Here is a 25,878-nt window from a genome sequence, read left to right on the forward strand (position 1 = left end):
GCCCCCTGAAGTTTGGCACTGGCACATGACGTTTTTGAAATGGAAGGAGGCGTTCAGATGCTTGAAGAGCTTTACTTCAATGTTAAACTTTATGCATCAAACTTCAAAGTAAATTTTCTGGTTGATCCCACCAAATTGGGTTATGAATGAAACATAATCTAGAAGCTGTTCAACAGCTTGCCAACTTACTGGTAGTGGTTTATTAGGCCAATTTCTGATGACAGGCTCCCTTTAAGCCCTTGTTTTTACAAAAAAGGTTTTATAAATTATGCAAATGAACCAGAGGGCTCAAGGCTTCATTGACATCTATTGAGACTAGAGCCTCTTAGGCTCATTTGCATAATTTTTAAAACCTTTTTTTCAGACAATAAAAGAAGAGCAGATCCTGCCAATGAGGGCACACGTGAGTTTGTCAGTGTGCTTCATTTACAATCCTTCATCCGGGTGGTAGATGTCCTTTGACCAGTAAAAGAGGAAAGAGGAAAAGAGGTGAGCACAGTCCAGAAGATAGAAGAACGGCTTGGTTCTACAAGTTTTTAAAAACAATATATTTTAAAAAACAAAGAAAGTGGATCACAAACCTAATTGTGCTCACCAAGATATAGGAAAGTATCACTTTCTATCTATTATATTTATTCAAGGCCATAGACTTAAAGAATATGGCCTTAAAGGAAAACTTAAAATGGACCCAAAACAGACCCTATTCATTAAAATGAAAATAAAAAAAATTGAAAACAGGAAAAAAATGCCAGGGCAATTTATTTACACCTTTGACACATATTAATAGAACAGGAATTATTACATTAATAAATAAATCATATTGTATCTGGTACTCATGTATTTCCCCAAAATCACTTTGCACTCTTACAGGAGGATATCTTCTGTATTATAAAGTAGACACTCAGGTGTCTGCTTTATAATACAGAAGGCCTCTAAGATATGTACATTACATAAGTGTCTTTATTTGTGTGGCACATGTACTTTTACAACTGCACTTTTTTTGTCTGACACAACCAATAAAAACTGCACTAAGAAAGCAGATTTGCACATCGGTTCAGCCGCTATTATTAGGACATTTATTAGAAAATGGTCTTCTTGTTTTCCTCATCTCTCCTGGGAACTCAGTATGAATCTTCACAAACCCGTTAAACCAATTACTCTGGTCAGATTGAAATTTTTCTGGTTGCTATTACATTTGTTACGAGAGCTCAAGTTATTGATCTACTTTTTATGAGAAATCAAAAAGAGCCAGCAAAAGTTTCACTTGACAAAAGCTTTCTCCCCAAGGTGTTTGTGGTAATGTAGATGAGAAATCTGTAAAATAGGGCAGTGTTGATTGTTCACAAATCTGAAAGCGGCAGCGTTCTGAAATGAATATTTTTTATTATACAGTAGTATAGGATTTAAGTGAAGTAACTCCTTTGTGGAAATACCACAAAATCTTGCCTATAATTTACTATCAAGCTAGAATTGTTAAGAATGACATAAATTTTGTTAGTGTAAATCATTTTTTATGTTTAAATGATATAAGAGGGAGTCTACCGTCATTATAATGTATTTTCAACTACTTACATCAGACCATAGCCCATACTTCAAATACACCTTCATAGTGATAACTAGATCTTCCGTTTTGTAGAGTCACTCCTCAGATCTTTGCTTGCGTGAATCAGAGGGTCGTTGATGTTGCAGCAGAAGGGGAAATAAGGCAAGACTAAGGACAGATGAGCATGTCAATTAAAATCGTCTGGGTGCCTTCCATTCTGAATGAACAGTACATGGCTGCACTAAATGTAAAACATTTTAACGGATCAGTCGCCATGACCGTGTGACTGATCCTTTAAAAAGTAGAGAATGTCCTGGTTTTTCATAGATAATTCATAGACAGTAGTTTACAAGTATCTGTGAAAAAATGCTAGAATGCTGCAAACCATCCATCCAAAATTGAAAGAAAACGTCTGTTTTCCTTGATCAAAAATTGGCACATTCATGTGCAGGTAGCCTTAGCCTGTAGGGAATGGGAGAGGCATGGGGGAGTATGATGAGGGCTCACGGGCTGAGCCCTCCTTATACTCATCGGGTGCTTGCTTCACAAAGAAGCAAACCCCCTTCGTTGACACCCGCGATCGGTGCAAGCATGGGCGCCGCATGTTGACTCCGATTGACGCTCCCCATGACGTCATCCCAAGATGCCCAATCTATCAAAATATAATAACGTTTTTTTCACTGTGTTTAACCCCGTAACGAAAAATAGCGCCAAAGTTGAAAGTGGCAATTTTTTGCCACTTTGAAAAATATTAAAAATTCAATAAAAAGTGATCAAATGGTCATACAGTGCTAAAAATAGAAGCTTTGAAAACGTTATCAAAAGTTGCAAAAAAATGACACCACCCACAGCTCTGTATGAAAAAGTTATTAGCGCCAGAAGACGCCAAAATGAAGATTTATTTTTTTTGTACAGGAGGTTTTAATTTTTTAAATGTACGAAAACATTATAAAACCTATACAAATTTTGTATCCCTGTGATCGTACCGACCCAAAGAATAAATAAGTCATGTAATTTGGGACGCACAGTGAAAGCAATAAAATCCAAGCCCACAAGAATTGGCGCAAATATGTTTTTTCATCATTTCACTGCATTCATTTTTTTCCCGCTTCCCAGTATATGGCATAGAATATTAAATACCTCCACTATGAAGTGCAATTTGTTATGCAGAAAACAAGCCCATACACAGCTCTTTACATGGAAAAATAAAAAAAATCTATACATTTTTGAAGGTGGGGAAGGAAAAATAAAGATGCAAAAACAAAAAAGGGCATGGTCCTTAAGGGGTTAAACTCACTCTGTCGCTAAGATAGAGATACAGATTTCCATGAGAAGATGCAGCCTGCTCTTTTGTTCATCTAAGAACAGCACTGTGCCAATCTACAATGCCACAACCCTGCATTTGGTCCCATATGAATGTGCAAGCAAACGGAAAGTGATATTGGTAGTTACAGAAGCCACAATTTTTTCTAAAAGGGGAAGTACTTACAACAATCTATTAGGGAAGCACCGTTGGCCTTGACATGCTGAAATTCTCAGTTTTCAGACACTTTATACACTACACTTTTTTAAAATAAGGTAATAAAATTAAAAGTTGAGTTTTAACCTGTCAAAGAATTACCCACCGGTCTTTCTCTGACCACATTTATAATATTCACTTCATAGGATGGGAAAACTTTTTTAATAGAGTTGTGTGGAGATCAATGCTGTGGACGTTTATTAAAAGAGTCTTGATGAGATAAAAAGATTAGGATCTGGATTAATGCCTCCAGCCTTTCTGTGGTGTATTGGTCAGATGACGGCTTAAGCTCAATTTGAAAGTCATCTTGGTTACAAATTCTATTTCTAGTATATAAAAGAACACTGTTCAGTACGGCAGAATAGTGACCAGTCTGTTCTAGGAGAAACTTTGAGCACGTATTTGTCACTTGAAACACCTTCTTTTGAAAATTTTCTTTTGATTGCTGTATTAGTAAAAAAACAACGTTTTTTGTTGTTTCTTCGCCAAAATTGTACCTGCTGTCTGGTTCCAAGTTGCTAGTTAAGTGGAAAAGTGTCTGTTCTTCAAGTTGTTGTGACTGACTTAATTGCTTGGAATTAACATTTGTTTTGGTTCCATACATGTGTTTCTCTGTGTTTTCAGCTATAGAATCCTGGATCCCGAATTATTCACTTTGCATCATGCTGGCACTGTAGTCATGGCAACAGAAACAAATGCTGCAGATGAGCAAATGTCTAGCCTAGGTCACCTTCATCCCTCACTTAAACTAGATCTTCCACCAGATGCCATACTAACGGGTAAACATTTTATACATTTATTCCACAATGTCCAATATTTTACTGTGTTTTTGCATTTAATTACAAATGTAATTGCATTCTCAAAACGCCTCCATTGAATTGCAAATTGCCTGTGTAATGGCTTCAACACTAAGTGACTGTACAGCAAGCACTTTGTAAAAGACATGCCTTTCACTCTGTGCCAGCACTGAAATCATACATTGCAACCATCCACAAATGGTACACACTTTATAAATGGGGTTACTAATTCATCATTGGCAATGATAATTCATAATTAATAAGTAATGACCAACACTTGTTGTATTCACTAATTCTATGCGATAAGTCTCAAGTACTTCCTTGTATATTCTTCTTACATTCCGAGTGGGCAATAAGTTAATAAAAAGATCTATTTTCAATATCTTTTTTATCTATCACATCGACCCTTTTATTATTATTATTATTGATAACATAATCTTGTACATTACTATTAAGATGCTTTAGATATCTCTGAACCAAGCACAAAGCGAAGTGATAGCGATACTCCACGCACACAAATGACGAATGACACGGACACGTCATCCCCTCCTTTAAAAGAACAAGTCAAACTAAACATGTCCTCAGTCATTCTTTTGGATCACCTTGGAAAGATCTTTATTCATCTTAAAAGAGCATTGGTAAGAGATTTTCCTAGTAAAATGCCGTTTTATGTGTCATGAAGTGCAGTGATGGCTATTAAACTGTTTCTGTGTCATAAAATGTATTTAAAATTTTACATATTTCATTTTTGTGGCACTTGCTGTCCACTATTATGAATTCATATTTTTTCATATTGAAAACATTTAGAAGGATCATAATTTTTTTTTACATTAGAAAGGATTATTTTGAGTATTGCAGTACTTAGTGCCTTTTAGCATTCCAACATATTTGGGCCACTGCTTGAAAGTAGAAGTACTGACCAGCAGGTACCAGGGATCAGAAGTGGATTATAATATAAAATAAGCATTTTGTATGGTGGCCTGGGGCCCAAACTACCCACCAAATTTTATACCAAGAAGGACCTTCATCCATGAAATCCTTGTACATCTGTTCATGCTCGCAATACACATGTACACAAGAGCCATTTCAAGACCTTTGAAGGTCCTTCAAAGATCCACTGTAGATTGATAGGAGACAGAAGGGACGCATCCTCCATTCCCCAAAAAAACTTGATTCTAGTACCTAATGTAGGGAGTGAATTACAGACTTATACAATCTTTAATATTCTTTCAGCCATGTGCCCATGGCATTGATGGATCTTCCACATAATTAAAATGCAGAGGAACTACAAATTCTGCACGGCTACTCAAGTAACTGGAAAATATTAACTTAAATATCTAAACATATGAAACAATGTTTAGTTAATAAAGCAATCATATTGTAATTGTGTCAGAATGGGTTTTTTGGTGATTTTTTTTTAAATTTAAAAATGCTTAGTTACAAAAAAAGAAAAATTTGAGTTGATAGGGCTATCACCCCATTAGCTTTGGAATGAATAAATAAATGTCCCTGGCAAAGGTTTGCGGCACCCTTAACAGTTCATAGCAGCTGATGCTCTTGCAAACACACTTTTAGGAGATGGAAGAAGTCAGCTTTGTACGTAGTATAGTAGTTGAGATGGCTCACTGCCTCTTGGCTCCCATAACTTGCATGAGAACTGAGCTACATTCACCCCTCTCGGTTACTACTCTGTCTACTACGCTGTCTGTGTTTTGGTTGGAGCCGTATTTGCAGCCGTATCAGCTGAATTGTAGGGATGTCTAATGTCAGACCCACAGCAATCTGATATTGGTAACCTACCCTAAGTATAGGCCATTAGTATGAAAATCACCTTGATTGACCTACCCAAACTAACTGTTATGTTACGAGTTTTGGCATGGAAGCAGCATCTTACACAAAAAAACAATGATATAGATGGCATGTGTGTGCATAGCTCTATATAACATAGCAGTGCGTTTGGGTAAGTAAATCTTGGTGACTGGTTCCCTTTAAGATTCTGATAAGTTGATATTGAAATCCTGAATTTGTTGTCTTGTTAATCTTAAAAAATATCAAATACATTTTAATATTTCAATTATAACTTTGCATCTCATTAATAAATAAAATGATACAGTATATTAATGAAAGAATTATATAAATTAATAAGACCATTACTGGTCCATTAACCCCTTAGTTTGTCAGTAACAATATATTCTTTTTTCCATTTGAATCATGCAGGTCTTGGCGCATCGAGGAGGGCACTGGACATTACTGCAGAATGCTGGTCGTGTACTGTGGAATCTTGTACTAGAAATACAGTTAGTCACTAATAGCAAAGGATTTCATCCAATAACAAAAGATCTTCTGAACAATGAAATGTGGATGCCATTCTATTTTGCAGCAGACACGATACTTGATATGATTGTTGCATTACAAAACACTGGTTCAGTTAAGGTAATTTTTATTTTATTTGTATGTTTATGACGTTGCCTATTTTAAAGGAAAAATAAACATAAATGAAAGCAAATTCCTCAAAGGAAATAAAAATCCATCATGATAAACCATGGACACTTACTGAAAGATCCAAGCACTGTGACTGTGGTAATCTTCCTATATTTGTTATAAATGGCCTACTTTCTTCTAACATCAACTTTTATAATTATTCTCCCCTTCTTCTGCCTGATGTAATCCCACTGAGGCTGAGGAGGTTTCAACACACAGTGGGAGTGGGAAGTGCTCCTTGCACCGTGTAACAGTCAGTGAACCTGCAGTACGTAGGGGCTGTGGCAACATCCCCGGAGCCCTTCTTGTTAATTAGCATAACTTTAAAAGTTGATTTTAGAAGGAACGAGGCAATGAATAACAAATATAAGAAGATTACCACAGTCACAGTGCCTGGGTCTATGAGTAAGTGTCCCTGGCTTATCATGCTAGATTTTGATGGTAGATTTTCCAAGTACAACTGTAAAGGATAAAAATTCTTTCTTAACCTGACACTAAGCAAAAATAAGCAATTTTCATATTAGCTTTCTGCAGGTGTTTAGCTCCTAGCAGATGTTTTACCTTGTACCCCCAGGCTACTCTCCTTTTATCATGCTTTCTGCTAACCATGGGAAGCTGTATGGCTGTAGAAGAGAGAAGGCTTGTTTGGAGGGGCAGTAGTAGAGGAGTGCAAGAAAACAGGACCTGGACTGATGTCACAGACATGTGTCTCATCATATGCTTCAGGTGGTCCAATTACAAACATGCTGCCCTGATGCATGTGAATGCTGTCAGTGCTAAGGCCTCAGTGTCCTTAGCTGATGTCACAACCAGGAAGTGCCCCCCACTGCAGGAATAGCTGAATGATTGATATACCAGGCTGTATCTAAGGCTGGGAAGAAGCCAGCTGGTATCTTATGTATTGTTGTCAAAGGCTCTCTCCAGCTGTGCTAAAACTATTTTTGTCACTAACTTTACAGTTATGCTTTAAAGAATTTTCTTTCATTTATGTTTTTTTTTCTTAATTTCTGAAGTAGGTACACACTGCTTGCTGGGCAACTATGCTGAATGATGTTTGAACTCTGCAAAAGGCATTTATAAGTCTCAGCCAAGTTAAAGATTTCTTCCCAAACATATTTTGATGTCTGCATAATATCTGAAAGATGTGGGTCCCATCTATAATATCTGCACCTATGTGTAGAATTATGGTCTCCTTACACACATCCCACATGACTCCCTAGACCAGTGGTGGTGAACCTATGGCACGCGTGCTAGAGAGGGCACACAGAGCCCTCTCTGTGGGCACACGCACCATCTCAACTGCCGTCTCTGTAGAACTGGCCAGGCAGGAAAAGCTGCCGATCGCCGAGATCTCCAGCGATCTCTCTTACTGTGGGCTGCACCAGACCTGCTCTGTGCTCAACAGTGCTGCCTAGAGACACAGTAGCAGGTCAGTGCCCGCCCCTCCACTCCCTCCTCCTCCCCCTTCAGCCCGGGAACACGAGGAGAGTGAGAGGGAACTGCCGGAGCACGCAGCAGCCTGTGCTCAGTGAGTAGAGAGGAGTGCAGCAGGAGGGGGGAGGCAGGAGCTGCTCTGTGTGTATTACACAGGCAGCAGGCAGGCAGCTTTGGGACACTAAACAACTATAGGTGCTTATTGTTTAGTGTCCCAAACTGCCCTGTATGACACATGTCTGTGGCCACATATATTCTGCCCCTGGTCCAGATCTCTTGTCACTGTGCCATGCTGCCAGTGACCCTGGGGTGCAATATACTGCCCTCACTGACAGCATGGCACAGGTGCCCAGAGCTCTGGACCAAGGGAAGTGTGTATATGTATGTGTGTGTGGCCACAGACATGTGTCATGTGGTGATTTGATGGTAAATTCACCTGCCTGATTCCATGTAGATTTGCTGCTCAGTGCACCCACCCTCCACCACACAACATACACTTTACCCTACACATCCCCTGCCGAATTAAAAAATCTTTCATATTGCCCCTGGGTGGGAGTAGTGTTCCTCATTGGATGGGGGGTAGTGTTCCTCACTGGATGGGGATAGTGTTCCTCACTGGATGGGGGTAGTGTTCCTCACTGGATGGGGGTAGTGATCCTCACTGGATGGGGGTAGTGATCCTCACTGGATGGGGGTAGTGATCCTCACTGGATGGGGGTAGTGATCCTCACTGGATGGGGGTAGTGTTCTCCACTGTATTTGCTCCTGCTTTGTGATATAATTAGTGATGTTGGACTTTCTTTAGTGGTCTGTTTATTATCAGTATGGTGGTATTTATCATGTTGTACTGGTAATGGTCATCATTTAGCAGTATTATATGTCCCTTATAGAGTGGTATGGTGTGATTTTAGGCTAAATAGACGTGTTGTCACTTTGCTATGATTACATGGATTTTAGTTTGGAGTTTGGGCACTCGGTCTCTAAAAGGTTCACCATCACTGCCCTAGACAGACAAGTCCTTGGTACACTCACCATAATAAATATAGATATATTGCATATCTAAAAGTACAACCATACATATCACATTAATATAAACAGAGAATCAGGCACACCACTAATATTGGGAAACTACCATGCAATAGTGCAAAATTTAGTTTCTTGTGTAAATCTTATGTCAAGGACTGGCACAACGAGCATACAACAGCCATCCCCTGTAGGTTGAGGTCACAGTATTTATTTTCCATCAGAGTAAAAATACTCCTCTTATTTTTGAGAAGTATTTTTAACTAAGGAGGTAATATAAATAACTAGCTGTAGCCCCCGGCAGTGCCCAGGATAGTGAACTAGTCTTTGTTATAACAAAATAAAATGGGTTAACAAAAAAAATCTATGTATCTCTATCTATTTATCTGTCCCTCTCTTTCTCTGTCTCTTTCTGTCCATCTCTCTCTCACTTTCTCTCTCTCTGTCCTTCCCTCTCTCTCTTTCTGTGTGTCTCTCTCTGTCAGTGTGTCTATTTTTCTGTGGGTAACTCTCGTGTCTGTGTGTCTCTCTCTGTCAGTGTGTCTCTTTCTCTCTCTGCCAGTGTCTCTCTCTGTCTGTCTCTCTCTCCGCATTTCTTTGTCTGTGTCTCTCTCCACCTCTCTCGCTCTCCATCTCTCTCCGTGTCTCTCTCTTTCTGTCTGTGTTTCGCTCTGTCTCTCTCTTTCTCCATCTGTATGTATCTATCATATTACCTCACATATGGAAATATGACAATGGCTCCTGTAAATGGTGACTAATAAGTGTATTTTGGAAAGTGGAGGGTAAAAATGTGGCACAAAACCAAGTTTATGAGCTTCCCTGAGTCACAGGGAGGGCTGTGCAAAATTTGTGATTGTGAATGCGATGGTGCAGAATCATTTAGTGAACATATACATACATAGAGCTTTATTTATTACATTAATAGGATTATTACTAAATGGCTATTTTTGCAACAACACTTACTGCCATTGTTTTCAGTGCTAAAAGGTGTTGATCATATTTCACAAATATTTACAGGGTAAGTATAAGACCCTAATAGGGTCAACCATATTATGCTTATCCTGTTAAAGTTTGGGGCTCCCAGGCAACAGGACTCAGCACTTCCAGTGACGTCCTGTTTTACACAAGTCACTTACCTCATGTTTACTAATACTGTATGGGTAGGGCCTCAATGTAGCCGGAAGAGGCTGGTTACCTCCCCAGTGCTAGTGCAAGATACTGCCGCAGGATGAGAGGGGTGAGGCTGGCAGGAAGAGACTCGGCAGGAGAGAAGCTCCAGACTTGGCTCCAGCCTTGCAGATCTGACTTGCCCCATTTTTAGCCAGGGCAGAGTTGGTGCCCTAGGCAGCATTTATCTGTAAAACTGCAGGCTAATGTTTTTAGATAAAAATCTTCATTTTCAAAGACTCAAATATTAATAATAATAAATTGTGATTTATATAGTGCCATCTTATTCTGTTTTGCTTTACTGTTCATGGGAGTATTAACATTACCAAATGGAACAATAAGATTTGGGGGGCGTACTTACAGTCTATGATCTACAATATCTATTTACTGCCTGATACCTCGTTTCTTATGTATTTATTATAGTGACATCTCTCACATAGTGATTTCTCTCTCACTAGATCACCTGTATAAAAATTGTAAAAAAAAAGACCTGTAACATATTCAAAAATGGGAAAACTTTTTCCCTATCTTCTGTGCTGAGATATGAAATTGACAGCACTTGACAGAATTCAGTGGGAGTAATGTTGTTACCAGAATCTTTTAGAAGTTCTGCCTTAGGCTTTGGGGCTGTAACTTCAAGGAATCTGATCTTAGAACAGAAAGTACATTTTGAATCAGTTTTTGCACATTCAAAATGCATTTTATAAACTCTTTTACGTGTGTTATGGTTTTTATTAAAATGTTGGCTTGAATTTGCTTTCTTGGGGGGAAAACAGAAGATAATCAGGAGCAAGTTTTACATAGCTGATTCTTTTCTAACTAATCGCAGAAATCTCTGTCCGGCTTTAAAAGAGTTCACACATTGTTTTATTGGTGCATTTAAACTGCTTAAAATGCATGTAAGGTTCTTCCAGTATTTTGTCTTTTCTTTTGTGGTGTTTATCTTTTTAAAGATGTCTCTAGTGAGCAGTAATTTTAATTCTTTTTCAAGACTATTTGAAGGGACCTGTCACCACATTTTTCACAAATACAGCTAGTGACATATTTCCATAGAACCATTTTAACTAAAAGCCACCCTTCTTTTAGCTAAAAAGTGTTTCCCTCACATCCCTATAAATTCAACTTTGTTATCTTACCTGGCATGCAGCCGGATCCTGGTGAGAGGCGGCATGTCCTCCCATCCTCACTCACTTCTACTCCTCTCCATGCCCTATGCCTCTTTTGCACTTCATGTCATGTGGCCATGGGGATGTCATCTAAGGTCCTTTACTCACTAATATTTGCAAAATATACCGCATGTATGTATCTGACCAAATGGACATAAATGCTGCATGTGTCCCAACATTACACCTACCTTGCTTAAATATTAAAGGGAGTTAAGAGCTGGAAAAAAATTGTAACAGTGGGTTCAAAATGTACATAATAACAAAAATAAGGGAACTCACTAATCACTTGCTGTTCTTGTATATCTCTGATACCTGGTATTGACTCTGACTTGTAAAGCCTGACTAGCTAGTCAGTAGCTGTTTTTTACCTTTTATCCGCTATTAACCCACTTGCACCAGTTTTTCCCACTTTACAACCTTTTTGGCCTTTATATTTAGGAACCTCATTGAATACAGGATACATATTTCATATTGCAAAAGCTCACTTTGGCTTAGGACATACAGTTGGAATTACTGCAGAATTTCTACGGTAGAAATTCTGACTACCAGCCAAAGATGATTGGTTTTGGCCACGTCTTTAGGGCTCATGCAGGGCCTTGTGCATGCGATGACTGCTTGAACTGAAAAGGATATTATTATAATATGTTATTATATCCCTGTTTGTGGTTTGGGAAGTCTTTTCCCCCTGTCGTCAGCCTGTAAGCGGTGCTCTCTCACTGTTGACAAATAGAAGAAAAATCTTAGAGTGGGATGCAGCAGTCTATATATGTGAAAATAAATTTAAAAATCACCTCTTTAATGGGACTAGATTAAAAAGGACGAGTAAGGACTGATACACATTTATACATTTACATACATTTAAGTACGATATGTGGCACCTGCAATCCCCTTCCTTGTGTGTCTTGTATTTCTTGTTTTTTATTCATGGAGACATTAATTTTTTATGATCTCCTTTTCATACTACTCCCATTAAAGATGTCATTTTTAAATTTCTTTTCACCTTTTCGGAGTGCTGGATCCCACTTTAAGGCCCCTTCCACATTTGCGTTGCTCCAAGTGTGAAAAAGCCCATTTATTACAATGGGTCAGAGTGCAATTCAAGTTCTGCTCGTCAAAAGCATGAGCAGAACATGCACGTGAAAAATGCAAGTGTGAAAGGGGTTGAACAAGTATATGGAAGCTAACTAGCTCCACACCCTGGATAGGGGACGAGTGTGCCCTGGGATGTGAGAGAAAATCTAGGGTTTACCCCTCTATCCCGTCACCTGGTACAATATAGGTGCTATCTAAATACGGGACACTGATCCATATAGACTACCGTATTTTCCGGGCCATTAGGCGCACCGGAATATAAGGCGCATCAGTCCGATGCGCCTTATATATGTAATAATTCCATATATAAGGCGCATCGGACTATAAGGCGCAGGGTCCGGGGGCATGGCGGAGGTCCGGGGGCGGAGCGGACACCCGACGGGACTAGACGCGACGCGATGCCGAGACGAGACGCGGAACGCGGGGAAGGTGAGCGGGGAAAGTGGAGAATGGCATACTTACATAGGTCCCCGCTACCGGAGACAGCAGATCTCCAGCGGGAACTGCAGACCGACGCGGCAGAAGTTGTTTGTGCCGCGTGGTCTGCAGTTCCCGCTGGAGATCTGCTGTCTCCGGTAGCGGGGACCTATGTAAGTAGGGTCCGCTGCCCTCCTATAGGGCGCACCGGACTATAAGGCGCACTTTGGATTTCCAAGGAAATCCAAGGCTTTTATGTGCGCCTTATAGTCCGGAAAATACGGTACTAACATACCACACCCAGAGCTGATTATTTTAACGCTACTGGAAATCTGATATCACAATGTTGACAAGTAAAATTGTTTGAGAAGCAATAAATGTTAGGTTATACCTTATATACTCAAGTATAAGCCTAGTTTTTCAGCACAAAAAATGTGCTGAAAACCCCAAACTCGGCTTATACTCGAGTCAAATAAATAAATATATCTAAACTCACCTTTCCGGCGACCCCTGTATATCTTCTGTGCGATCTGTCCGGCAGCGGCGGCAGGCTATATACACTGGGGCAGGGTCTGGCAGGCTATATACACTGGGGCAGGGTCTGGCAGGCTATATACACTGGGGCAGGGTCTGGCAGGCTATATACACTGGGGCAGGGTCTGGCAGGCTATATACACTGGGGCAGGGGCTGGCTGGCTATATACACTGGGACAGTGGCTGGCTGGCTATATACTGGGGAAGCTGTGACCAATGCATTTCCCACCCTCGGCTTATACTCGAGTCAGTAGGTTGTCCCAGTATTTTGTGGTAAAATTGGGGGCCTCGGCTTATACTCGGGTCGGCTTATACTTGAGTATATACGGTAGTTAAGTTATGGGTTAATAATTGCGGAGTTGTGTGACATTTAATAGTGATTAACCCATTGCAACTGCATCCAATGACATTTTAATAAAATTTGGATAGACAGTGCAGCTGCGACACAAAACTGGTCGAAACACTTGATAAATACATGTGCAAGCGGTTTTGTTCAAAATACACCTAAAAAGTGGAGCAGCCATGTTTCACTAGTTCGAAACCTCCCAATTATTTTATTATGCTTTTATTTATCCCATTATTCAGGTGAAATATGTTCCATTGAATTGAAAATCATGACACATCATCAAAAGAAGAATTTTAAAATGTTTTTCAACTAATGTCAATTATTGCAGCCACAGAAATCTACATATAGTTCAAAGCCAGAATCATAAAAAATAAAATGAAATTTAAAATTGGGGCTTTATTAAATTTTAGAAATGTAACCCTGGTTTTTATGGATATTCGTTTAGAGCTAATGAAGATGAAACTTTTGCTTGCTTTGTAGTTCGTACAGAATTATACTTGCTATGTTCCTTATATAACATCTGCTAAGATGAGAAAGAACATTAAAATATGTATGAATGTCTAGACTGTTATACTTGAGATCAGCAGTCTGGGACCAAATTTTAGCAGAGTGTAAATCAAAAATGTATTTACTAACAGCTATAAAAACCCTTTAATTTGATTAGATTATTAACACATTTCTTCCTTCACAAATGCACCATGTATTCAGTATGTTCAGACAGATATCACAAATAATTTACTATTGCTAAGCTGTCTTAAAGACATATGCATGTCTAGTAATTATATTTCCAGAAAATGCTATAACATTATGATTATTGTGGTCCTCTTCTCTTGAGACCACACTGATTTTATGAATCGAGGGTCTGCATTGAAGATTTTATTTTTATTTATTATTTTATTTATTCACTTTCCTAGGTATTTTTTTTAAAGGGAACCTGTTACCATATTTTCACATATACAGCTAGTGACAGAGTCCCATTCACTAACTAACACCCTTCTTTTTGCTAAAAATTGTTTTGCTTACATCCACACAAATCACCTTTTATTTTATATACCCTGGCATCATAGGGGCTGTGCCCTGCCTGCCATGTCTTATGCCTCTGTACTATTCAGTTCATGTCCATGGTGACATCATCTCAGGTCTTTTAGCCTCTTCACAATAGTAACTGAATTGCATGTGATCACATGAAGTCACAGAAGCCTCCATGGACTACTCATTTCCATTCTACATTGAGGCTGCTGTGATTTCATGTAATCACATATATGGTGTACAGTTTGATATTGTTAGAAGGCTAAAGGACCTGCGATGATGTCACTGTGGTCACATGACATGAATGTAACACAAGGCACCATGTAAAAAAATTTGAGCAAATAGAGCTTTATAAGTATGTAGTTTAATATTAGCAGACAGTCCCTAAGTACAAGGAGGCAGTGCAGTGATTTGAAGAGACACAGAGCTGTCAGTCACAATAAGGGGACGCGGTTCACTGGCAACCTGGGAGAGGATAAAAGTAAAAAAAAATGGCAGTAATTAAGGTACAGGGCCCCACTGGCTGCTCATTTTAGGTGATATGGGGAGGACTTGTAACCCTTTATCTGCAGACATTGTTAGTCAGGTTGGTAAAATTCTGGCGACAGGTCTTCTTTAAGTTCTATCTATACATCAGATATCTGGACACATCCACTGTTCAAAAATAGAAGCTAGATCCCGTGTGGTTGTGGATTAATTGATAAATCTCAGATAGCACATACAAGCTGTCATGCACAAATACCTTTATAATTCATGTAAAGAGTTACCACTTAAGAGTTGCCTTAAACTCTCACAGTTTGGGAATAGATGGCAGGACAAAATTCTTGACAAATAAGGTTGAGATAACATCAATGCTGCAAAGGGAACCTACAAATACAGTAGATAGATGTAATAAAAATATCATTACAGTACTAGTTTTTTTGAAGGTCAGGAGGATCCAGCACTGGCAGACTCTCCTGACTGCTGTCCTGGAGATCGGGTAAAGAGCTGACAGAGCCCCTGCACTGCTCTCTCACTGCCGTCCCGACGTATAACTGAAAGGCTTGGGAGCTGAGTTAGTAAGCTAATGGTAATTGGAGTGTGCCCAAATGTAGCAGAGCTGTCTCTGTGTGCATGTAGCGGAGCTGTCTGTGTCCCCGAGTGTAGCAAAGCTATTACAGAGATGTGTGTGACCACCAGGGAATGTTTAATTGGTGTCAAATATGTTTTTTCTTCTCTTTGCTGTCCAAATCTGAGGTGTGTCTTATAGTAAGGTACATCTTACAGTCCAAAAATATGGTGTGTGTATGTATGAATATATATATATATATATATATATATATATATATATATATATATATATACATATATACATACACACACACAGTATGCCGGTAGTCCTTTTGTTATGTACAAGATAGGTTTGTTCTTAAGTTGAATGTAATTTGGAACAGGTATATTTTATGAGGGGAACTACAGACACATTTTTTTTTGTCAATTGGATTTTCACAATTATGTGCTGTCATGGGAAAAAGGATTATTATTGATAAAACTTCATTACAGACACCTTACAGCTGATCATTGCAGCCTGGGACTAAAGTAAAGCACCCAGAGATCAAAGTTGGCGGAGTCTGTAAGTAAAGTGTCCTTAAGACGGGAACTGGCCATATATATAATAAAGAATACTGCAGACCCATACATAACAAAATCACCCAACCTGCCATTAAGGTGCTACGGAATGTGGTATATGGAAACATATGAAAATTCATAATAGTCCAGTTCAACACTTAGAGCCTACATATGCCGTTTTAGATACCTAGAGAGTAGAGAGGAGTGGACCCGATGGTTGAGTTCGACTTGTTCGGCCGCTTGACCAAGACATATTGCCGGATTGGTGTCCAGACAACCCTAGCTTTATATATAGGCCCCATAATGTTCAAAGTAACTACGGAAACATTTATTTGCTGAAACTAGACAACCCCTTTCATTTCATATAGTGATATTTAAAACAAAAGTTGTGCTGTGATTGATTCTATGGGTCACAAAGACCGTTTCCAGTTTATCACTAGGATTTTATTAGGTACAAGGTCTCTTGCAGGGCAGTGATACTATTAAAGCTACTTGTGCTGGTAAGTAGTGTTATTACAGTATAGTTTACCAAACTTATGATTCTGATATTGCTCATCTAGTTTAGTGCCTTGTCATGGAATTTAACATTCACAGAAAATAAACAGTTTACCTAGTAAATATTTGACACACCCACGAGAAATTAAGTTGTGTTGACAACAAATGTTACATTTAGTCCAGTCAATTAAAATTGTCCATAGAGCAGAGCAAATCAGAGGAATAAAGCTGTTGGCAAACAGTAGTTTCATGCTACACATGATTCATTAGTGCCTTTGACAAACCCTGGTACAATGCCAAGACACATTACTCTTTCCCGGTCACAGTTTATATGTTCCCTTCTGAGTCTTTATTTCTAAGGACAATAAAAAGCTTTCTGCACCAGTGTTTATCACCAGAGTCCAGTTTCTCCCCATTTCAAAGAATATTTTATGATGTGAATATATATGAATAGAAATCAGCTCAGTTATGTTTTCATTGGGAAGTATGGTTCACCCCTTTCTCCTCCTAGACAGGAAAATAAAGCACTTCTCCATTAGGTTCACATTACTTTAGTTTTTCTCATTCTGCTTTAAATGTCAGGCACAGGATCGGTCACAAGAGAAGAACTTTATTTAATATTGATGTATGTTCTCAGATGACTCTCCAATTTATGCCACTAAAATTGCACCTACATATTTGGCTGTAAAATTGCACTAGATATAAACGAAATAATTCCTTACTTGAGCCGTTTAAGGTGTTGATATTGTTTTTATGTATAGACATGCACAGAGAAATGCTAGTAAGGTTCAAAAACCTAGGACTGATAAAAAGAGTGAGAGATTTGCAGATCTTGAGTAATTCATGAAGTTGTTCTTTGTCCGATCTGCTCTAGGCCAGGGTGACATTTTATCATTTGTCTTCAAAATTGTTAGACAATTGCTGAGCATAGGAATTCATTCGCTATGACTAAGTGACTTGCTAGCTTTTTTTTTCATTGCTGGATGGGAATTTATAGCAATTTTCAAAAAGTAATGTGACTTTTTCCCCCCTTGTAGAGTAACAGTAAGGCTTGCAAATCTAATTCATTTTTTGACTTCTCAGTAAAAGCTACTTTTATTTAATGATAAAAAAGGGTTGATGGGCTAAACATTTATCTGTAACTTTACTTTTTGAAAGCAAATATATAAATCTAAACCAAACTGACATTAGAAGTGTTGGCCTCATACAAGAAAGTAGGTACAATACCCTACTAAGGTCACCCATATTTATTCTTTCCTCTTTTACTTTTTCCGATGTCCTGCAACCTTATGGCAGGTCAGGGGTGTGTACGTGGATTATTAAATGCACCCCCCTCCGTACAAAGCATTTGCACCTTGCGCATTTATGGGATGTCCCAGAACATGAGATGTCATAGCAAGACCTAAAAGGGTATGCTGGCAGGTCACAAGATGCATGTCTCAAGGGCAGAAGGGAAAGGTTTACCAGAATAAATATGGCGGTTTCTTTTAGGGTATTGTGCTTTCTAAACTTTCTTATTTGTAGCCACCTTCTTTTAGATAAATAACAAAACAGTCGAAAGCCGCTTACACTTGCACAATTTGAGGCCAGATCCCAAGCCCCATAGACGCCTATGGCAGCTGATCACAGTGCAGTGAGCAAACGCTGCCTCACCGCACTGGGACAGAGCTCGGAAAAATATAGGACATGTCCTATATTTTCCTGTATTACAGTGATCGTCTTTCAATGGAGAAGAGACCCGTGATCATTCCTCACCCCTCCTCTCTCCTGCACACAGCTGTATACTTGCCCTGGCTACGTCCCGGATGAGCATATGTTCACGTGTGAGGGGCCTAAATCATATGTTACAAATGTAGTGTCTTGTGTCCATCATATTTATAAGCGGCAAATGTATCAGTCCATGGGAATTTTCGGTACATTTCTCAGGCTGAAGTCTGTGTTTTTGTATGCTTTAATGAATATAATCTAATAAAAATGTTATTGTTTGTCGGAAACATTGCAGTAATGGAAGAATAAAATTAAAAAGTTTGGGCAGGACTTATTATTTATAGCTCAGTGCAGGATTGATGTGAATAATATATTCAAAGGAAGAAAGAAGTATGCTATAAGACCCAAATTCAAAGTATAAACAAATTTATTTACACCACAACACAAAAACACATAAAAACATTTAAAAAGTGTGGAAAACACACAAACACAATGCAGCAGGAAGACCTAGCATATGGTGATGCTGGTCCTCCTGACAGCCACCAGCTCCCCCTACTCTCAGCGACCTCTCCTAACTACATGTATATCATAACAGTATAAACTGAAAAATGATAGCAATACATAAAACCAACATAGCAAAACCCAAACAAACAACTGTATGAAGGTATGGAATACTCAATTGACAATAGAGCCAAATCGCTATTTGAAAATAAATAGTATGAAAAAATGCTGATAGGTCAATAAGGGTATCTACCTGTCATGTAAAAGATCCAAACCAAGGAGAGGTTAGGGGAAGCTGGGGCACAAAGCCCCACGCGTATCGCCAACCAACTGGCTTCCTCAGGGGTCAGTTGAATATATTATTGGTTTGTTTGTGTATGACTTTTGACCCTGACCATATACATTTAAGGAGTGCTAGTCCCGCCCCTTTTGTTTCTCGGATTGATGTGAATATGCGCTGTGTCTGCAATTACAGTTTTGGCCACTACACGGAGCCTACTGCTTCCTGCTACCTCCTCGTGGGACAAGCTGTTGAGAAAGGAGACCCTCCCACCGATCAGATATTCAATAGTGTTTCCTATCCAACCCCTTAAGTAATGTTAATGTGCATGGAAATTCAATAACACACTAATATTATTTTTATTCGTAGGTCATTAATGAAGATGAAAAGTTTATTGTCCCAAGTTGCATGGGTAGTATTGCCGACGAAGAAGGTGGATCTAACTTAAAGTTTGAGTACCCCTTTGACAATGTGACTATAATTGACATGCGCTGGATATGTGACCTTGTAATGAAAGCCATAGAAGTTCTTTACTTTGTGAAGAGATGGGAAGCGTTGGTGCATATAGCAGTACAATTCAATATTCTTTCTCAGTAAGTAGGTTAGCACTCTATGGCATGTGAATACTGGATGCAGATATTAAAGTACAGAAATTCAGAGCTTGTCATTTTGAGATACTATTGAAGTGTAAATATATAGATTCATATATTAATATACTGTCTGTTCTATTATTACAGTGAGAGGTTTACAGAACAAGTGACACCGCTGCTGGTTCATGCACAGAGGATGCTGACTGGCAGAATATTTGACATAAAAGCAACTGGCTTTTCAAAGGCTAATACCTATGCACCTATGAGGGAAAAGGATGAAAAGGTCAGTGATTGACTGTTACATTTGTTACATCTTTTGTGAATGTTTGCATTGACTTCACTTCCAATTTCTGCTATTATAAATAATCCTGGTTTATATGTTTGATCCTCAATGTATAGAAATCTTTATTTTGATTTGTAAAATATCAATGCAGCATTAGTTTGACTATAGTGCACCCTCTTTTTCAGTCTTGATTGACAGTACCACCTATGAAACTGGGCAGAAAAGGTTACACTGGACCTACTGCACTGGCCATGGTGCACTGAAATGCTTATTTGCATATAAAGACTAGTTTCTCTACATTTAGGCTTTAAGTATATTTTTACTATGCCAGGCACTTTTCCCACATTGCAGTTTCTCTTACAGTCCTGTACACTGTAATTTTTTTTTTCCGTCATTACTCAGAAATTTACTAGTCACATGTTAACAGAGAATAAATGGGGGCCCCAAACAGCAGCGGGTAAAACAGAATGTACTGTGATTATGCCTACTATAATTTATTGTTTAACTTTTTGGTTTAAGGAAAGACATCTAGATGACATAGAAATGTTTTGTAAAGAGGTTGGTAAGTGCAAGACCCTAAAAGGGTTGCCTATATAGTGGAGGGGGCCGTGAAGTCATTACTATATGCATGTCCCCTCCATGATCACCCCTCCCATATCATGTCCTAAGTCCTGCTGTTGGTGTGCGACATGACTTGATGCTCCCAGCAGCTACAAACAAACTTCACCAGGGTAAGTACAATGGGTCAGTCTATTAGTGTCTTGTACTTACCCTGGTAAAGTTTCTTATTATTGGCCAACCCCTTAAAGTTCTGAGGGCATGTAGAGAACTAAACAGTAATACTTGCTTCATTACTATAGTTTTTCTTGTTTTCTGCTTCAGCTTATTAGTTCAGTGCCAATATAAAGATGTGGTCACTCTTATTTAGTCACTGTGTAGTTTCTTGCAGCCATTCTGTGCTGAAGCTCAATAATTGGGCACATCAGTCATACATCCAATTCAGCAGTCGTAAGCATTGTGCCTTATGCTCAGGCTACGCTGTGGTCAGCACAGGAAAAAGTATTGGTATTTGTGTGTGGCTACAAGGAGATTAAATGATTGCGGCAATATACAGTGCCTACAAGTAGTATTCAATGCCCTGCAGATTTAGCAGGTTTGATAAGAAGCAAATAAGTTAGAGCCTTCAAACTTCAAACAAGAGCAGGATTTATTAACAGATGCACAAATCTTACAAACCAAAAAGTTATGTTGCTCAGTTAAATTTTAATAAATTTTAAACATAAAAGTGTGGGTCAATTATTATTCAACCCCTAGGTTTAATATTTTGTGGAATAACCCTTGTTTGCAATTACAGCTAATAATCGTCTTTTATAAGACCTGATCAGGCCGGCACAGGTCTTGGCCCACTCCTCCATGCAGATCTTCTCCAAGTTATCTAGGTTCTTTGGGTGTCTCATGTGTACTTTATTCTTGAGCTCCTTATACAAGTTTTCAATTGGGTTAAGGTCAGGAGACTGACTAGGCCACTGCAACACCTTGATTTTTTCCCTCTTGAACCAGGCCTTGGTTTTCTTGGCTGTGTGCTTTGGGTCGTTGTCTTGTTGGAAGCTGAAATGATGAAGCACCTTAAGATCCTTGATGGAGGAGTGGAGGTTCTTGGCCAAAATCTCCAAGTAGGCTGTGCTATCCATCTTCCCATGGATGCGGACCAGATGGCCAGGCCCCTTGGCTGAGAAGCAGCCCCACAGCATGATGCTGCCACCACCATGCTTGACTGTAGGGATGGTATTCTTGGGGTCGTATTCAGTGCCATCCAGTCTCCAAATGTCACGTGTGTGGTTGGCACCAAAGATCTCAATCTTGGTCTCATCAGACCAGAGAACCTTGAACCAGTCTGTCTCAGAGTCCTCCAAGTGATCATGAGCAAACTGTAAACGAGCATTGACATGACGCTTTGAAAGTAAAGGTACGTTACGTGTTCGTCTGGAACAGAGACCATTGCGGTGGAGTACGTTACTTATGATATTGACTGAAACCAATGTCCCCACTGCCATGAGATCTTCCTGGAGCTCCTTCCTTGTTGTCCTTGGGTTAGCCTTGACTCTTCGGACAAGCCTGGCCTCGGCACGGGAACATTCAAAGGCTGTCCAGGCCGTGCAAGGATAACAGTAGTTCCATAAGCCTTCCACTTCGGATGATGCTCCCAACAGTGGAGACAGGTAGGCCCAACTCCTTGGAAAGGGTTTTGTACCCCTTGCCAGCCTTGTGACCCTCCACGATCTTGTCTCTAATGGCCTTGGAATGCTCCTTTGTCTTTCCCATGTTGACCATGTATGAGTGCTGTTCACAAGTTTGGGGAGGGTCTTAAATGGTCAGAAAAGGCTGGAAAAACAGATAATTAATCCAAACATGTGAAGCTCATTGTTCTTTGTGCCTGAACTACTTCTTAATACTTTAGGGGAACCAAACAGAATTCTGGTGGTTTGAGGGGTTGAATAATAATTGACCCACACTTTTATGTTTAAAATTTATTAAAATTTAACTGAGCAACATAACTTTTTGGTTTGTAAGATTTATGCATCTGTTAATAAATCCTGCTCTTGTTTGAAGGCTCTAACTTATTTGCTTCTTATCAAACCTGCTAAATCTGCAGGGAGTAGAAGGTAAGATTAAATTGAACGTCTGTTTAGGCAGCATCCATTCTCAAATTATTTTAAGGAAATGCTTAAAGGAAACCTACCAGGATGATTCTACCATCTGAAGTATGAAGCAGAAATATAAGTAAAAAACATGTACATTCCCCATATGGGGAAAATAAACTACAAAAAACTACCCCTTACACAGCTCTATCTAATCTCAGAAGTGTCAGAAGGTGGTGATACAGAAGCTTCAACATTTTTTTAAATGTAAAACATCACAAAAACTATGAAACTTTAGTATCACTGATTGGATTGACCCTATTTTGACTGCACAGTGAAAGCTGCATAAATAAAGGCCTCATGCACACGAACATATGGTCTTTTCTGTTCTGTATAAATAGCTGTATTCTGGCTGTAAACATGGGACGTATTGCACCGCATGGCACTGTATCCATATAAAATATGGTGGGCCGGAAAATGATGGCTGACTATTGACTGGTTGTGGATACTGCACAGCCATATGCAGCACATATTTAGCCTGTATTTTATATGTTCCCATTGACTTCTATGGGCTGTATGGAACGAAAATACAGTTGAAAATAGGACATGCTCTATATTTTAATACGTCTCGCTCACGGTACGGTATGGTGGACAATACGGCCATGTACATGGATGGCTATTTTGCCCAGTGGAATGCATGGGGCTGTATGCTGGACGTATGTAGGGCGGTTTTAATATGTTCTCTACACATTTGTGTGCATGGGACCAAGGACATGAAAATGGTCCATTTTTTCTCATTGCCTTTGGAATTTTTTTTCACAGAATACAAAATATTGCCAGGAAGTACATTTTGGCCCCCAGAAAACATACACCTTAGTAAATGGGATAGTCAAAGGTACCCTATGTACTAGCATCCTGTGAAGGTATCTTGTCCAAATCCCTGATCCATGATGCTTCACATAAACACCTTTTGTCCTTCCTGTCACATACACCTACACTGCTCAGAGAGGTAGCAATTGTGACTGAAAGCAAAGACAAGATCCCTATACATGGGATAAAGGATTAAAAATATGGTGTCACAAAGTGGAGTAGCCCATATAAAAACTGCTCAGACGGCTCAGTGGGTGTGTTACACGAGTGACCTAGGGGCCCAAAAAGTTTAAGCACCCGTAATACAATAATTGTATAATAAAATGTCAGCGTTGGAGCCACACAATCTCATTAGATTACAGCAGTAAAAATGAATACTTTATTTATTTCCTTGCTTTCTTCACATCGTAGGGTTATAATCATATATCTTGTCAGTTTAAGGTCATAAGTTGCATTTATTGTTTTCTTTGCTTTCTATATATAAACAGATTAGTCAGATATGAGGAATGTTTCCTGTTGCTTTCTCTGCTTTTGATAAAAACATATTATTTGCAATAACCTTTCCTTCTAGTTAACATAAAAAGAACATAACACAGATTTTCTGTTGTGTTAGATTGCCCTGGAAAACATGAATTCTACTTATGATATTTTTACTAAAGCATAAGATTAACATCAGTCTGTCTTCTCCTACACTGAATTATCTATAAAACAACATTGTCATTATGGTATTTGAAGAACATGTACATCATAAATTGCTAAAGAGATTTGTTAACATAAGCCTTCAGAAATGTTTTCTGTTCTCATTAGATGCTTTGCAGGAATTACATCGGAAAACAACTGCATGCCAGCACACTCCGCAATAAAGCGAGGAACTCTGGAGCCGATATTGATCAGAGAGGACACATTGGTAATTTGGGTGGGAGTTGAACTACATCTCTTTATATAACATGTATTTGTATCCAAAGGGAAAAAAACATGTAATGTTATTGCTGCACCACCGTAATCTTTATATGGAGTGTACTGGCATACATAACCATGGTATACCATGCCATATTAAAGGAAATCTACCACCAGGATGAAGGATTGTAAACCAAGGACACTGACATACTAGTGTGTGCCCCCTCTGGCAGGATTTGCTCTTCTTTTAGCTATTAAGAAAAAAGGCTTAAAAATGATGCAGGTGAGCCCGAGGGGCTCCAGGCTCCATTAACACCTATGGAATCCGGAGACAAAACAGACTCATTTGCATATCGTTAAAAGCCTTTTTTTTAAAAAAAACTGGGCATAAGAAGCTAAATGAAAAGGAGATCCTGCCAGAGGTGACACACACCATCAAGTAAGTGGTGTGTGCTCTACCTCTGGGACCCACACCTATAAACTAAACAAGTGCTCTAGACTGTATTCATAACTCCCATAGATGTGAATGGAGAGCTATGCATATGCTGCCCTCTCTCCATTCACTGTAGCCATGGTACATTTGGATGTACCATAAATTGGCAATATAAAATGGTTTTCTTGTTTTATTGAAGTGAAATTGAACTTAAACTTAATCATTATATACTTCCAAGATATTGTTTGTCAAAATGTCTTTAGCTTGGGCAAGAGAGAGTTAGAGGAAATCAACCATTTCAAAAAACTAAAAAACCTAGAAACACTCACCCCGCTCCTCTTAATCTTGATCCCGGTGCTTCCTTCACTAGTCTTGACACGCTGGGATCACCTAGAAAAGAAACGTATAATTAGATGGTTGGAGTGCTCCCAGCATGGGAGAGGGGGTGCTTGGTTGTGCATAATTAGCAGCCCGGAGCACTGGAGATCTTATCCCCTCTCTCCGGCCTGCTAATTCTAAGTTTCTTTTGTAGGTGATCCTGGCGCCAAGATTAAGAGGAGCGGGGGTGAGTATTTCTAGGTTTTTTTGTTTTTGAAATGTTGATTTCCTTTAACTAAATACAAGCTAAATACATTTTGACAAACAAGATCTTGGAAGTATATAATGATTAAGTTTACGTTCAATTTAACTACAATAAAACAAGAAAACCATTTTATATTGCCAATTTATGGTATATCCAACTGTACCATGGCTGCAGTGAATGGAGAAAGGGCAGCATATGCTTAGCTCTCCATTCACATCTATGGGAGTTATGAGTACAGAACAGTGCCAGGATTAACATCAAGAGGAGAAGAGGAGAGTATTTCTAGTTTTTTTTGTTTTTTGAACTACCATCAAAATCCATCATGAAAAACACTTACTCATAGATCCAGGCACCGTGACTGTGGTAATCTTCTTCTTATATTTGTTATCCATGAGCTCCTTTCCTCTAAAATGAACATTTAAAATATAGCTAATGAACCCAGAG

General features: G+C 39.0%; 1 protein-coding gene and 1 long non-coding RNA gene across 4 annotated transcripts in view; one reads left to right on the forward strand and one right to left on the reverse strand.

Annotated features, from left to right (window-relative positions):
* The window catches only part of LOC140126703 (uncharacterized), a 36,808-nt gene extending 35,171 nt beyond the window's left edge, over positions 1-1,637 (reverse strand). Inside the window, exon 1 of the long non-coding RNA XR_011854880.1 lies at positions 1,573-1,637. This is a non-coding gene — a long non-coding RNA (uncharacterized lncRNA). The remainder of the gene's footprint in view (positions 1-1,572) is intronic.
* The window catches only part of CFAP54 (cilia and flagella associated protein 54), a 218,521-nt gene that overhangs the window by 107,653 nt on the left and 84,990 nt on the right, over positions 1-25,878 (forward strand). For all 3 annotated transcript variants that reach the window (XM_072146463.1, XM_072146461.1, XM_072146462.1), the window contains exons 35-40: positions 3,687-3,841; positions 4,316-4,497; positions 6,077-6,292; positions 19,509-19,732; positions 19,877-20,012; positions 24,329-24,428. In XM_072146463.1, the coding sequence (XP_072002564.1) occupies positions 3,687-3,841; positions 4,316-4,497; positions 6,077-6,292; positions 19,509-19,732; positions 19,877-20,012; positions 24,329-24,428 (1,013 nt within the window). The remainder of the gene's footprint in view (positions 1-3,686; positions 3,842-4,315; positions 4,498-6,076; positions 6,293-19,508; positions 19,733-19,876; positions 20,013-24,328; positions 24,429-25,878) is intronic.

The sequence above is a fragment of the Engystomops pustulosus genome, chromosome 4, assembly GCF_040894005.1.
Source record: "Engystomops pustulosus chromosome 4, aEngPut4.maternal, whole genome shotgun sequence".
NCBI lineage: Eukaryota > Metazoa > Chordata > Amphibia > Anura > Leptodactylidae > Engystomops > Engystomops pustulosus.